At 36.7% G+C, this 16,288-nt stretch overlaps 2 protein-coding genes across 2 annotated transcripts in view; both read right to left on the bottom strand.

The window, feature by feature from the left end:
* Positions 1–2,321: 2,321 nt before the first annotated feature.
* On the bottom strand, positions 2,322–13,249 carry Mccc2 (methylcrotonyl-CoA carboxylase subunit 2). The gene is made up of 12 exons (XM_045744511.2): positions 13,059–13,249; positions 12,255–12,360; positions 11,884–12,031; positions 10,821–11,061; positions 9,943–10,121; positions 8,818–8,917; positions 8,471–8,611; positions 7,883–8,054; positions 7,508–7,664; positions 6,940–7,054; positions 4,735–4,820; positions 2,322–3,457 (listed from the first exon to the last, which is right to left on the bottom strand). Exons 1-12 carry the CDS (start codon positions 13,185–13,187, stop codon positions 3,340–3,342), a joined length of 1,692 nt encoding a protein of 563 aa, XP_045600467.1. The 5' UTR covers positions 13,188–13,249; the 3' UTR covers positions 2,322–3,339.
* Positions 13,250–14,861: 1,612 nt separating this feature from the next.
* LOC123759530 (uncharacterized) overlaps positions 14,862–16,288 on the bottom strand; it is a 28,500-nt gene continuing 27,073 nt past the window's right edge. Inside the window, 1 exon segment of the mRNA XM_069334899.1 lies at positions 14,862–15,151. Within this exon segment, the coding sequence (XP_069191000.1) occupies positions 15,044–15,151 (108 nt within the window). The 3' untranslated portion in view covers positions 14,862–15,043.

Raw genomic sequence — 16,288 nt, 5'->3', positions numbered from 1 at the left:
AATTATTGACCCCCATCCCCAGGATTAACCCCACAAGCTGACTAACTCCTGGCTACCTATTTACTGCTAGGTGAGCAGACGCATTAGGTGATTTCAAATGCCCCAAACAATTTGTCCCGCCTGTGGTAGCCAATATTCCCCTCCCTTCCCCCGTGTCAACATTGTTTCAGAGGATGAAACATATATATATTATGCATATTTTAATATAATTTGTTGGAGACGGGTAGCTTGTGGTATGTATATACATCTATCCCTATAAGAGAAGATATCTGTTTGTCTGTCTGTCCTAAAGTTGAAGGCAAGACGGTTGAGGTAGCTTTACCCAAATTTGCAGAGGGAATGGTCTAGGGTATGGGATGGACATGAGCAGGTCAGGAAGACTAAACAAAAAAAGTTAAATGTTTTATGAAATATTAGCAATTATAAAAAAAAAACTAGGTCATTCTCACAGCGTTAAGTGTGAAATATGGTGTGTGATTAATTTTTTTATTTTACTACAGTACAGTACTGTAGAAATACTGCCTAATCAAACCAAATTTTCAGTAATTACTTAAACAAAATTCTAAATTTTCTTGATTTGAGAGAACTATTCCATTAGCAACTTTTTTGTTTGTTTGGAAATTAAAATTTTGGCAGTTGCACTGTACTCAACAGCAGTATAATGGTCAAATGAGCTCAAGCATTAGTAGAATTCATTAGGTGACAAAAATAACATCAATAGCATTTCATATGAACCATGCATTAGCAAATGAACTTTTGAACAAACCCGAGGTTTATTCAAGATAGGAACCCCAAAATGTACATAAATGAACAAGATGGCATTAACAGACTGAACTCTAAATTCTTGAAATCTTAGGTAGATTTAGTTTGTTTCTTCATGCATATCTGGTTAACCCCACAATTAAACTTAGTGTCACTACAGGGCAAGCAGCAAAGTTCTCCAATACAGCTGCTCGGCGTTTGCCAAACTGCTGGCAAAGCTATGACAAACATTTTCCGAGGCTTAAAAGGCAATGTTGATGACCGACCACCAGTACACTGTGCCAAATAAAACTGAAAATTCATACAATGTACTAGTACACACACACTAAGGCATTATAAATCACAGTACTGTAGTTGGGTAATGATAATTGTGCCACTGTTAAGAATGTACAAATCTCACGTCTTGCCAAAGTACTGTATCTCCACGCTCAACTTCCAGCGCTTGGACTTCTCACCATTCAATACAGACCTGACCCCTAGCAATTGTTATTTAGTCTGAAGGCTCTTCTTTATTGTGTGAAATTTCAAGATAGAGAAAGCCTGAAATTAAATTAGTATTCACTGAAATTAAATTAGTATTGATTTGAGAATGACTGAAGGATTTAATTTTATTGGAATAAAGTGTTTTGAGAAAAAAGTGGCAAAGTACATCAACAAAGTGGGGAAGGGAAGGGGAGGACTTTAGTGTTTGTGAATATGAAGCTAATAAAAATGATCAGGTAAAATATGGTTGCTTCTAAAATATGGTGGACACATTGAATGAGTGCAGCATGGTGGAGGACATGATGAGTGCAGCATAGTGGAGGACATGATGAATGAGTGCAGCATGGTGGACATGCCAAGTGAGAGTGCAGAATGATGTACATGTGGGATGAGAGGAAAGCATGATTGGTGTAGCAATCTGTGACCTGCACTGATCCTAGAGACATTGCTGTATACTTAAGTCAGCTGGAAGATGCCATTAATTAGCAAGTCTAAAGTTTGTCAAATGAAGACCCACAGATACCTTTATGCACACATAATTTGATTATGAGAGGATTAATTTGATTACTACAGTATACTCAGTATAAGTAGAATTATTGGTTACATATCAACACTCAAATTTAACACAACTTGTTAAGGGAATGTTCTCATACAGCATATCAAAGATCACTGTAGAATGTTAAAACATACACCCTAGCCAGTTAGCCAACACAAATGAACCTACCTTGAGGTTACCTTGAGGTGCTTCCGGGGCTTAGCGTCCCCGAGGCCCGGTCGTCGACCAGGCCTCCTGGTTGCAGGACTGATCAACCAGGCTGTTGGACGCGGCTGCTCGTAGCCTGACGTATGAGTCACAGCCTGGTTGATCAGGTATCCTTTGGAGGTGCTTATTCTTTCTATACCTATAGTATAGAAACACAATGGTATCATACTGTTGTTTCAGAATCTTATGTCGATTGGTGATCTGACTACACTGTACATCACAGCTAAGAATGATCAACTGGAATCCTTACAACAGTTTGGTTTACCAGACAGAACCTCGTTGAATTGTAGTCAGGTGTATGTACAATCACGACAACATGAAAGTGGCAGTTTATTCCAGGAAGTATCAATGGACACATTTCATATTCACTTTTCTTTCGTTAAGAAATATTTTTATTACGAATTCACTATAAATTTTTTAACCTATTGTTAACTAATGTCACAAACTGCAGATGTTGCAGTATGATTAGCTGCAATATTCAAGTCAAAAGTGCTATAAACAAAAACAATATAAATACACAAAAAATACATTTGATCTTTACAAGTTAGCACTGATGACTCCCAAGTGTAAAGTTTCTCTTGCTAAGTTTCGTATTTATAATATATGAATTACCTACAGGGAATAAATGAAAATTTAACAGATTGACACTGGTTCAGTTTTGCAAGATTAGTAATGGAGATGATTATTATTTCGATCCATGATTGCTTAACTCCAATTATTGTCAAGTGCAGATTCACAGACATTTAAGGAGAAAATTCCAAATAATTGTAGACATGAAATGAATTGGTGTAAAAAGAAAATTAGAGTTAACAACAATGTAGTATACTATCGTGGATGTGTAAAAGTTTAGAATTCATGAAAAGAAACTTTTTTTAGATGCTCTTCCCTTAGGTACTACTAGATGGCATATTGAATATGAAGTCAAATTCAACATAAATTGAAGAAATGTAAAGCATTCTTAACAAATAATATTGATAAGCATATACCCCTATGTTAATTTAAAAAATATTTTTATTTTGTACAACAATATTTACAGATACACAAAAATGTCAAATTGTAATTATCTCTGATGGTTACTTGTATTACTAGGATTCAAATACATTTTAAAATATATTTTAAGCTACACTATCCCTGAAACACAAGTTGTACAGATAATAACCCCAGCATTAAATAAAAAAAATATAGGTAACAATAAATTGCAAGAACTACACTATAATTTTTCTACTTACAAATTACATATTTACAATGCATTGTGCGCAATATTAGAAATTCCCAACTGAACGGTTTGTTTCAGTACTAAGCTACCAGAAATAAATTATTCAACCTATCCGTTACATTCTAAAGATACCAAATGTTGTCTTGGGAATAGCAGCATTTAAAGAAGCAGAGAGAGAGAGACCAAGGACGTGTCTTGTATCCACAGGGTCAATCACTCCATCGTCCCATAGTCTGGAAGGAAACAATGAGAAAGTTTAGAAGGCGCACGCGACCATAACAAAATATTTTGATCGGCACTTAATGATATTATAGCTGAAACTTCAGTTTCACTAAACTCTGTTGCTCATAAACATTTGTGTAAAAAGAAACATTTATTTTCTAATAAAATTTCTTTTCCTAGGCAAAAATATTTGTTGGTCAGGTATTTATTATAAACTCAGAAAATATTATCTCCAGTGATTACTTTGTCATTTTCTTATTTTATTTAAAAATTAAATTATTTTACTTCTTGCACACATCTGTAATGCTCAACACATGCAAAGGTAATTGATATTATAGGTATCTAATACTGTGTTGAACACTGATAATTCAAATACAGTATTATGATGGACTCTAGCTATGTTTTGGATATTTACACAAGTGCACACATTTGGCAGCTAATGATTAATCTGGAGGTGGGGTAAAGTTGTCTGAACTGCATACACCCCCAGAGATAAACAATCTATCCAAGTGCACCAGGATGTGAATTTTTAAAATCTAAATACAGTATTTTGGTGTAATTTGCCTATTAAGTAATGAAACGTTGCCTTGGTAACCTTGTCGCTGAACTTAAAACGATAATGACTAGGATATATGGATAAATCAGAATAAATTTGCTGATTTTGTTTATGGAAATTACTGTATGTGTTTTAATAAGAAAGAATATAACACGCACTCTATAAATAGATTACTATAAAAGGAAATACAGATACAGACAAAGTAATAAGGCTACAACATATGACTGTAACAAAACATCATGGATACACGTCAGTTTTAAATTATTTAAAGGAAACAATTTTTACCGACAGCTGAATTGGCCAATAAAAAATATAATTAACATTTAATGCAGAAGGCAAACCACTGTAAACAAAAATGTATTTTACTGCACAAATAGTAAATACAGAATATTTTTAGCAAAACTACAAAGGTAAATAAATTGCTCTCGATCACAGGTGGCTGCAACTAATTACATATAAACTAAAAACATTTGGCTAAGAAATCTACACATTTCTTCATTATTCACCATTGTAATCCTTCTTTCACACGACGCTACCCTACTACTATGCTTTCTTGGAAGAAATGTTTTAACATAATATAATTACTACAATAAGCAACAAATTACAAAATTGTTTGCTACATATCGCTTACTATATTGAACAAAAATCCTCTCAATAATATCCACACATTTTAGCATCATGGGCAAATAGTACCACACACTACTAAACTATTTATGTAAGAGCCAGCATTACCGTGCACTAGAGAAGTATGGGGAGCCTTCGGCCTCGAAACGTTTGATAATAGGATCCTTAAGTGCACGCTCCTCTGCATCCGTCCACTGAAATTTAGAAGAAAACCAAAATCAATAAATGCTTTCACAAGGAAGCTGTACAGTACTCACTTCATATCCTGATACATACATCTTCAAGAATATGCTACCCACTCTTAACCTTAATACATGCTACCACAAGAATATGGTACCCACTGTGTACCTTGTGGAAGCATGTTGCAAGGTACCATATGTTGGGTACCTTGCAACATTGTACAGTGGGGGTATCATATTCTTGTGGAAGCTTGTATCAAGGTAAAGCATGAATAAAAAATATGGTAACCCACTATTTACACTGACATGTTTTCAAAGGGATGTGGCACCCACCAATAAAACAAAATCCAAATAATCATTCGAGGTACAACACTGAATTCTTCAGCAACACAACCAGTAAAACTCTGCAATGTAGAGTTAACTATGTGAATGTTTTCTTTTTATTTGTACAGTATCTGTGTATAATGTATATGCTACATATTATTTATTATGAATTTGATTAAACAAATTACAGAAAGTTTGCATAGTAAGCAGTTCTAGATGTAAAATGCCATACATTTCAATATAAAAATAATTCAGTCAATTAGTATAAATTTCCCTTATCACAAACAGTCTGATTAGCCACAGCATTTTAATTTAACCCTGTAATACCCAAAATAAGATAAAATGAATTTGACAAAAAGACACAAATCAAACTGAAAAAAAGGTGCCCATCTTTGTGTTATTGTATTAAAAAAGTAACTGGATGAATTCCCAGTGAGAATATACAAAGTAAAATATTTACAATTATAGTTGTGCATGTATTTCATTGTCAAGATTAGGAAAGGGCTAACAAACATTCAAATTACCAAAGGTAATTATTAAATATAAAATACTACTTGTACATCTCATAAGTCAACATTTGGTATCACTTGGAAATACAGGGTCACCTGAGCTAACAAAATAGATAAAAGAAAGCTATTCAGGAGTTAACAGAAGTTATCTAATACTGCTTGTAGTAGTACAGTGCAAGTCCTGTATAACCCAACTTGTGTTACATAGTTACTGATATTCAAACTTTAGGGTTATCACACTTCATATATATATAATAGGAATAATTTGTTTAAACATTATTATCAACATTTAAACTCATTTGAATAAACACTGTCAGCCTTCACTATGCATGAAATGCAACTAGGCAAGTACAGGTGAAATACAACTAGGCGATTCTAAGAAAATCTCTGTGTAAGCAAATTTGAGGAAAGCCAATATAAGGCTACTAAATATTAGACAACGTTGGGTATGTCCCAGAGATTTCAAAATGTCATTTTTTTCACTCTTCTATCAATAAAACCCCATCCTGTACATTAATTCTAAATACTCTCATGAACACAGTGTACTGTATTAGACTTGTCCACTTATCAATATCATAGATGAAAGTATACGTTACCCAACATATTTTCACGGGGCCATCCCAAGGTGTAGCACTCATTGCACAATCTGTCCTCTTAAAAAGAACGTCGCTTTTGGCTGTTTGCCCGTATGGCCGAATTTGGACGTAATTTGAAAATGAAAAAAAAATGAAAATAAATTTGGGATTTATTTTTTCAACAACAGTAAGTTAAGGGTCTTCTGATAGGTTAGGTGGGCAGGAAATTCTCATAAAGTTTCAAAACGTTATGAAAAACGTGAATTGAAAGTCATCTATTCTAACCATACAGAGTCGGCCGGACGACTCAAACAGAAAACGGAACAGTACGTCACTTTTGTGAGTCAATTTCATTTCAAGTTGCGTCCAAATTTGGCCATAGTGCGCATACGAGCCAAAAGTGACGTTATTTTTAAGAGGACGGGTTGCATTGCAGTGTGTTTGGAGGGTGTCTTGATGTGTGTGTTTGGAGGGTGTTTTGATGCGTGTGTTTGGAGGGGGTCTTGATGCAAGATTAACTCAAAAAATGCAAAACACTAAAAAATGATTGAAAACTCATGCTTGATGAACTACAGAGTCACATCTAGTGGTTTTCTACTACTGTAAACAGCTACCTGATAGTGAATTTTGTCAGTATTGAACTCGCATATAGTGAGAATTGACTACATATTTAAATTAATCTCCAAGGCTACAGGTTTCTTATATCAGTAATTTTTACTCTCTTACCTCTTTACCCTCTCTATGTCGCTGTGCCCGTGTGATCTGTGCCAGTACTCCAGCTGCCTGTTCACCACCCATTACGCTGATGCGACTATTTGGCCACATGTATAAAAATCGGGGTCTGCAAATGAATACACATCATTACTTTTCAAAATATGATGCATATTATTTTTATTAACAGTAACATTAACACTATTATACATTATACACTATAAAACGTACTTGAGAAATGCTCACCAATGACTTGCATTAATCTGAGTGTTCTATGTTTTTATAGCAAAAAAGATAATACATAACTATACTAGTTGGTAACTCACCATTAATTGCATGATTCTTTTGCAACTAAAAAATCTAAATAGAATACTAAAGAGTGGACAGATTTTTTTTCAAATAATCTTCAAAGTGTAGCTAATAATCTATCTAAGCTCTAAAGAAACTGTTAATGTCATCTACTATGAACCAACAATACATATCACATCTAGTACCACTATCATGATTCAAACATTCTTTTAAGATTAGACAATAACTGAAATAACACAAACTATAATTACAGTAATATGTGTACGATGCTCACCCATAAGCTCTTCCACACATGCCATAGTTGCCTGCACCATAAGAGCCCCCAATGATCACGGTAAACTTTGGCACTTGTGCACACGACACAGCTGTCACCATCTTGGCTCCATTCTTAGCAATCCCACTTGCCTCTGCCTCACGACCCACCATAAAACCTGTGAGGCAATGAAATGCACCTTATATAGTTCCACACTAAGAGTCTGATGTCCTATTATACAAGATTAAAGAACTTAAAAATATCTTCTTTGTAATACGTACAGAAGCTGTGATAATGATACATTAAAAACGATTTGGTGACATGAGTGGGCGGTGAGAAAAAGCAGCCTAAATATACACAGTAACAAAATACTGTACAGTATTACATGCAACACACCAGTAATATTTTGTAAGAAAATCAAAGGTATCTTCCGCTGGCAACAAAGTTCAATGAAGTGCGTTCCTTTAAGTGCAGACTCTGAGAAGAGCACACCATTATTGCCAATGATGCCCACGGGATAGCCATATAGGTGGCCAAATCCACACACCAATGTCTCCCCATACATAGCCTGCAAAATTGCAAATCCATACATTAAAACAATTCTGCTCAAGCCATGACAAAGCTGTTATATCATATTCCTTACTTACGTGAATTACACAAATCTGTACACGCCATTCCGCAGGTGGTGATGTCACAAAGGGTGTCGAGAGATGTCAATACAAAGGGAGAGATCATTTATCCTGAATTTTTTTTAGCATCAAGATCTGCTGTAAAAGTTTAATTTATTAATGAATAGTGCTACTGATAAGGAAATGTAAGAAATGCTGCAAAGAGGCACAACAGGCAAGTTATATCATTTGTTATACAATCTACAACACAGGTTGTAGTCGTGACTTTAGAGAAGTCCTACACAGTAGACTTTTTTGGAAAGAAGATTGAAGATTATAAGGAAGAAATATATATATGCATATGTATCAGACTTACCTTAAACTCGTCAAACTCGGATCCATCAACAATTCGAGCGATTACTTCCTTTACATCGTACGTCTTCTTGAGGTTGTCTCCAACAATTCCATACAGGTCATGTGTATCAAACACGGGCTCCTTTACCTCCCTTACGGAAATCTGAAGCATTCGTACAGTATTATAATTTAAGTCCATATGGTACCAACAATCATTAGAAGTTTACAAGTGCATGTAGTACTATACCTATAATGCTTCATTCAAAGTGTTAAACATAAGTTTTGTGGTCAGGTCAAACTCGGTAAAATATAAAGCACAGGACATTTGTTACTGCCATATTGCAAATCAACTATCAAAATTGAACTCACTTGAGGGACTTTTGTGCGGTTGAGAGTGCGGACAATTCTTCTTGCTAGGTGAAGGGCATGTGTGTCATCTAGGGCATAATGATCAGTCACACCCGATTTCCTGTAAAATTCAAAGAGCTGACTTGAGATATATCAAGAATAAAATGAACACGTGATTATCAATGATCCATAACACTAGTACTCTTCCCATTTCTGAAGCTCCCCTCATCCTTAATATATTCCTCTGGTACATCATTATGCAATATGGGAATAAAAAGTACATTATTATACAATATGGGGTATAAAAAGTGTATACACCATTATACAGTATGGGTATGAAAAGTACACTATTATACAGTATGGGGTATAACAAGTACACCATTATGCAGTTTGGGTATAAAAGGTAATCAAGTACAGTACAGACAAATTCACTGCAACAAAGATAGACATATGATAGATTTTTTCAGTCAAATTTTTCATCTCGAAAGGAGTCAAAACACCAAAATAAAACTTATCTAAGGCAAAATTCACATATGTACTGTATATTCTTTTGCCCAGTAAAAGTTTCCAGTATAACACATGTTCGGCACTTTAAAAATTGGTCCACAGAAGATGCACTTATTCCTTCAAGTGTTGAATTTGAAGATCTAATCTCAACCAAACATTAATAAATTTGTAAAAGTTAAAACAAATGAATGCAGTACAACAACTAAACCCGAACAAATTTGATTATCAAACAATAATATTTAAACAATATTTGCACAAAACAGCCAACTTGTCCATAATTTTTCATCTTCTAGTAGGCATACACAGTTGCAATATGAGAAATGGATAAGTGTGAAATATACCTGTAGTTCACAACTGAAAGTCTTGGTAACAATTCCCTATACACAGGAGGGAGACGTTTGGGCATGGTTTCCTTTTGCCCAATGCCTCTATTTACCCTGCAATAAATATGTACCTAAGAATTAGGTAACTGTTGTGGGTTACATCCTTTTTGAAGGTAAATTATTGGCCTAGGGGTACCTTGAAAAGTCTAATGAGCTTTCCGTTTCTGACTTAAGAAACCCAGACTTTGGTAATGGTAACACTCAATTAAATACCTGAAACCTGAAGTTACATATATATATTGACACTTCTACCTACCGACAATGCAAGTCGGCTCCGCCTAAATCTTCTGATGATATTTCCTCACCGGTGGCAGCCTTGACAAGTGGTGGTCCTGCTAGGAAAATGGTTCCCTGTTGTCGCACAATAATGGATTCATCGGCCATGGCGGGAACATAGGCTCCACCAGCTGTGCAAGAACCAAGGACAACTGCAATCTGCAATAATAAAAGTGAAATTATTTTTGTCAACTTAAAAGACTTAATAATTGTATGGAAAATATTCATATCAGATCCACCTAAATTATGATAAAAATTATTAACATAATGAGGTTTTAAATGCAATGTGAAATCTTTTAAATTTTTATTCCAATACAGTATTTATCATGACCTTTCAGGGAAAAATCTGGGCTTGGGTAATTTGCTTTAAATGATACTCATAAAACCAATAGTGTTTCTTCCCTAATATGTTGGATATGACTGTGAACAGCCCATTATTTTTGTCCAGAAGTATAACTGGGAGTATGATAAAAGTAGAAAAGTGTCCAACTGCATTTTTAGAATGGCAACACCTCATATGGATAATGGTAACACACCTCATATTGACTAAAGTGACATCTCATATGGATAATAGCATACAACCTATAGATAATACCATTCGCTGTACTGTACTTTAATTAGGCATTAGTTATTCACTTTTACGTTACAGAAGAAAAATCTTGTACCATTACATTACACCAATAAGAAACTTGAATACTTTACATAGAAATATAACATTTTTGGCTAGATGTTTGACTTACAACAGTTCAAACAACAACAGACAACAATAACAACATAACGTATCTGATGGAGGTGGCTAAAAACGACCTTACAGTACTGTATTACAAAACACTGACATCATTGTGCCAAGCAGCCCACCTGAGCTATACCCCGAGATGACATGTTTGCTTGATTGAAAAAAATTCTGCCGAAATGATCCCGATCTGGGAAGACATCAGCCTGGCTCGGGAGGTTGGCACCACCAGAGTCCACCAGGTAGATGCACGGCAGGTTGTTCTCCTGGGCAATCTCTTGTGCCCTAAGGTGCTTCTTCACAGTAATGGGGTAATAAGTCCCGCCTTTAACTGTTGCGTCATTTCCAACAATCATGCACTCCACCCTAAAGACAAGTAATGATCATCACCAATAACAGTTCAGTGAAAACATCCATTTTTTTTTAATTCAGTGTTGGTGTAGGGGTGAAGGAAGGTGAAGGGAATGGCAGGAGGAAAGGAGAAAGAAAAAAATAGAAAAGCAAAGAGAGAATTGGAAACAAATATCCATTAAAATCTCTTTTTATGAGCATAGCTGTTCTGTCAATACCAAAAAATAGTGATCTAGTGTGCCTTAATAAGATCATGGTACAGTCAGCCAGGAATACATGTTACCACTCCCCTAATAATTACAGTGCCCTTGTAGTACCATACATTACTCCAAGTACAGTACTTTGAGTTTGACCCAGGGAACACATTTTCAAAAAATGTCTGTCTGAACCAAGGGCAAAACACTTTCATGGCAGAAGCAGATTAACTATGCTCAGAGAGGGAGCTTCAAGCAAGCACATAAAATAACTTTAGATCTTCATTATTGAAAATTGAGACTAACAGAAATGTGTAATGCAACCCAAAACTTGGGGAGGGGGTCCTTCATAGCCTATGCTATGTAGGTCCGTTTAAACCTACTGTTTAAACAATATTCCAACTGTTGACAACTGCTCTAGTCTACAATGTCCAATGTCCTGACAATGCTGCATCTTCTTGGCATGCAGAAGAGAATACAAATGGATACAGTGCCCTGAATCACTTAGGAAAGCTTTTAACTAAGCATCTGAAGTTTATCTTATAGTGTGGTGTGTGTGTGTGTATATATAAAATATATATACACACACAAAATTTTTAGGATTATATATATATAATCCTAAAATTTAATAGGTTGTTCTTACCCTGAAACCTTGCCAATCCCAGTGATGATGCCACCTGCTGGTATATCATTGTTGCCATACAGCTGGTAGCCTGCCAGCTGTGAAAATTCCATGAATGGAGTGCCTGGATCAATCAGCTGACTGACACGCTCTCGAACTAAAAGTTTGCCTGAAAAAATGCAAAGAAAAACTAATAAGGATTCACTGAAACATGTAATTTTCAAGTTAACTCATTATTATTGTGTGGGATAAATTTTTACATCAATTAAAGATTTGGTTGTGATAAAACCACATGTACGTTAATATTGATTTAAACCCTTATATATACTTCTTTAAATCAGTATTTGTACAGCACAGCCAAGTCGTAGTTTCCTTTATGTAACAGTTCCTACCTTTGCTCTTATGGCGCTCAATAGCCTTTTCTCCGCCCCCAAGAGTGATAGTTTCAATACGTCCATGCAGTTCACCCACCAAAGATTTCATACGCAATTCATTTTCCTGAAAAAAACGTAACGTTTTGAGTGGAGATGAATATGCTCCTTTCTGAGAATTACCATGTAACTGCTACCTTAAGCAACCCCCCCCCCCTTTGCTGTTCCAGGGCATTGCATGCATCAGCCTGGACCAACATGACCCTCATGGGACAATGGAAGGAGAGATAAGAGTAACAGAAAGAAAAAGTGATAAGGAATGTGCACAGTATAATGAAACGAAGCAATGTTAGCATGGGAGTTGACACAAGACTGGTATCAGCCTTGAAATGTGCGTGTTAAACATGGGGAATGGAAAAGGGGTAGAGTACAGTACTCGAGCACACAAGGGTGGAAATTAATTCTTTGAGGAAAACAGCTGGTGTAAGTGCTGTATGTGCTCGTTTATCCGAATTCCGCTACATCGGACATTTGGGTTATCTGGTTAAAATCATATCCGGATATTTTTCTGGCAAAACTTCACCATCCCTAGATAGCAATCAGGATAATGGAGGTTTGGTTGGAAAAGTGCAGAAATCTCTTTAATGAAAGAATGCATCATCAGCCTCTGATGAACGTATCATCAGTTTTTAATGAGAGCATGTATCATCAGCTTCTAATGAGAGCATGGAGGTTATTATAATTTTTTATCATCAGCTTCTAATGAAGGCTTCCCGGCCCTGGTCTGACGAAGCTTGCCAGTTGTAAAGTTACAGGCTAACACACCTGGAATTCCTCAGATGTCCTGTCAGGTGTGGATCCCACGACGTTGACCGTGTCATTGTGGTAGTGCCTGAGAGCCGTGTAGCGCCTGGAGACACAGGCCGAGACCCTTAATAACCGGCTATGGATCATCTTCCCAGGAGCCGAGAGAGAGAGAGAGAGTGTCTCACGCCGGGACGGTCTTGGAGTACACACGCTCTTCGTACATGAACATTTTTTGTGCACTCTATCAACCATAAATTAATTAATTGATTGTCACTGTGTATTTGATATTTTTTACAACTACGCTATATAGTAGACATGCAGAAAGTATTGATGAATGACATTACTTAGGTTAATTTAAGTTATTATTAAGTTTATTTTCTTTTATAAATCGTACATATGTAAACTGTTTTGTACGAAATAGTCTGACTCCCAGCTGATACTACTCCTTCTTGTCCGTCACAGATCCCGCTAGGAATCAATCTCTCCTAGTCTAAATCTTTACTTTTACACACAGAAAAATAAAAATAATATGCTTTGTTACTTATGATAATGCTTGAATTGAACTTTCCGTAAAATTGAAATGGTATTCATTTCAGAAAGAATGTACTAGTGCTAGATAAAAACGAGTGCTCACTGGTGTCGTCGAGACGTCGATTCATTGTAAATTTACCTGAATTTACCAAAGGGCCTCTTACCCGCTAGTGGCCTCCACCAAGACAAGAAGCCGGGGCTTGTCAAATGTCCCATCATTTATCCTGGTGATTTTTTTCAAGCTGTATTTGAAAAAAATTGCAATTTTAGCATTTACAGCTTCGGCGAGTAGGCAGTTCCATGGGTTTATATCCCATTGGGTGAAAAAACATCCTATTTTCTGTCCTACAAAGTGGCTTGTTGCTCCTTATTTGTTTTGAAGAGATCCGCTCTTTCGTGTCTGGTTTGTAGTGCTGTTAGTCTTGAGGCCTCAACCTTTCCTGGTATGGGAGTAGATTTAGTTCTGGGATGATTTTTGTTGCCCGGTGTTGAACTTTCTCCAAAGCTATGCCTTTCTGAAGATGAGGGCTCCATGCTTGGATAGTAATCCAAGAGTGAATGTCAGAAAGGGTGACAGGGCATATCAGAGATTTATTCAGTTGAATAACTACCTTATTTTCCTTGAAGTCAAAGGTTCGCTTGACTATTCCTAGGTTTGGATGGATTTTTTTTACCGCTTTTTATACCACTTTTTTGCATTTTTCAGTAATTTGTGGATTCTGACTCCAAGGTCGATTTCTTTATCAATCTTCTGCAAGGTAATGTTGCATATTTGGTAATTGTAACGTACATTTTTCCCCAACATACAAGGTTTTCCATTTTTCGATATTTAAAAACCAGTCTTCCGACCATTTGTGAAGTTCTTGTAGATCTCTTTGTAAGGCCTTAACACTTTCACTTCATACCTTACATAGATCTTAGTGCCATCTGCAGTGTGGTAGGTGTGACATTTACATATTTCCAATCTAGGGAGACTCTTCCTGGGTCCAGAGATTTTCTGAATAGGAGTTTCATTGGTAGTCATAGTTCATCAGCAAGTTCCTTTGCGGTTTTGGATTTAATTCCATTCACAACCTTGGGCTTTAGGTTCCTTTGGTTTGTCAATGCTCTTTCTGATAATTTCGCACATTATGGAAATGTGCATAATATGGCCTTCCGCCGGCGAGGCAAGAACTAACGCTGCTAGTTGATTTGTCATAAAGCAGTGGCTTGGTCCTGCGAAATGTGCTAACGTTGGAACAACACCTTAACACTTCTTAAATACTTATAATGATAAATTAAACAAATATATATTCCTTGGCAGTGTTTATTAATTTTGCAGATAAAATTTATAAATTACATGTTTGACTCGGGGAAATTATAGGAAATGGTGCAACAGTATACGAGGATAAATGAGAGAGAGAGAGAGATAGAGATTATAGAAGCGAGGAGTGACGTTCCTGGACTATTCAGCAGGAGACAATCGCAGTGTCCTAACTGAGCTGGACCAAGGCGGCGAGGGCACCGCTGTAGGCGGCGTTGTAGTCGCAGCCCACCTCGTTCTGCTGGTAGTTCTGGCGGACATCCTGGTACTCGCCGGTCTGGGAAAGGAAGAGAAAAATTGAGCTGCGAAGATAGTTTGTTGTAAACCACAAAGTTTTCCATAACTGTAAACTTATTCTCATTGTCGGGAACATGAAGACTGTACTTAGGCTTAACAACAAAATTCAGTCAAATTTAAAATAATGGTAGTGTTTCCAGGAAGAAGATTTAGGTTATTGTGTATTTTACCAAGAGCCTCTGAGGCGGTAGATGACCCTAAACACACGAAATTAGGAATTTGGAAGAACACTGTGGACCCGGGTCGTAGAGAACCCTTAAAACTAACAAAACACGATACCTGGGGTGTGGGTTTGGTAGGGCTCTGGAACGTAAGCCAAAAGTACTGGGGGACACCGAAACGGACATCAACAGTACTGTAGAAGTCAACAGTAGTGAAGAGACCCTTGGAGGGACAGCAACAGTACTGGGGGGAGGAGACTCTTGGAGGGACAGCAACAGTACTGGGAAGGTAAGACCCTTGGAGGGCTAATAACAGTACTCATACTCCAGATCTTCACTTGGGCATAGCTGGAGTGAGGATTGTGTGCAAAGAAGACCTTCACCTAAGCATGTATAATAAAGACTGCATAGCAAAGAATGAGTAATGAAGATCGTGTATAGTGAAAACAAAAATTATGTCATAGCACCACAAATGATCATATTAATCAAGGGGGGTTCACGTCACTAGTACAAAGATCTTGGACTGCTGATGTGGTGGTTGCTGTGCTGTAGTCATATACTCCTTGAAAAGTGAGGTTTCTGCTCGTTGCCAACACTATTGTATTGACTGTCCTTCACGCAGTGTAAGATTACATCTAGTACTTACTTGTGGGTTGATGATTGACTCTCTTTGTCTTTTGTGTCTTGCAACATAAGAAAACAGTTTTGTTCGTGACATGCGCCTCATGAACACACAGGTCAACTCTAGAAGCGCCTTTACACTCTACGAAGGACAACCAGGGCAGCGGCCACAACTGGGAAGACGTTTACCCGACTTGACGTACACAAGCAATTCAATTAGAAGCAGCAATTCAGGACATTTGTGCAAACCCTGTAAATGCTTTGGTTACAATCAACATGTATGTTACTAGCAAGGCTTTCCCTTGTAACTGCTTCACTGGAGCACGGCCGCCACC

Source organism: Procambarus clarkii, chromosome 32 (genome assembly GCF_040958095.1).
Source record: "Procambarus clarkii isolate CNS0578487 chromosome 32, FALCON_Pclarkii_2.0, whole genome shotgun sequence".
Classification (NCBI taxonomy): domain Eukaryota; kingdom Metazoa; phylum Arthropoda; class Malacostraca; order Decapoda; family Cambaridae; genus Procambarus; species Procambarus clarkii.
The sequence above is the reverse complement of the archived record's forward strand: the minus strand, read 5'-3'. Positions and strand labels throughout refer to the sequence as shown.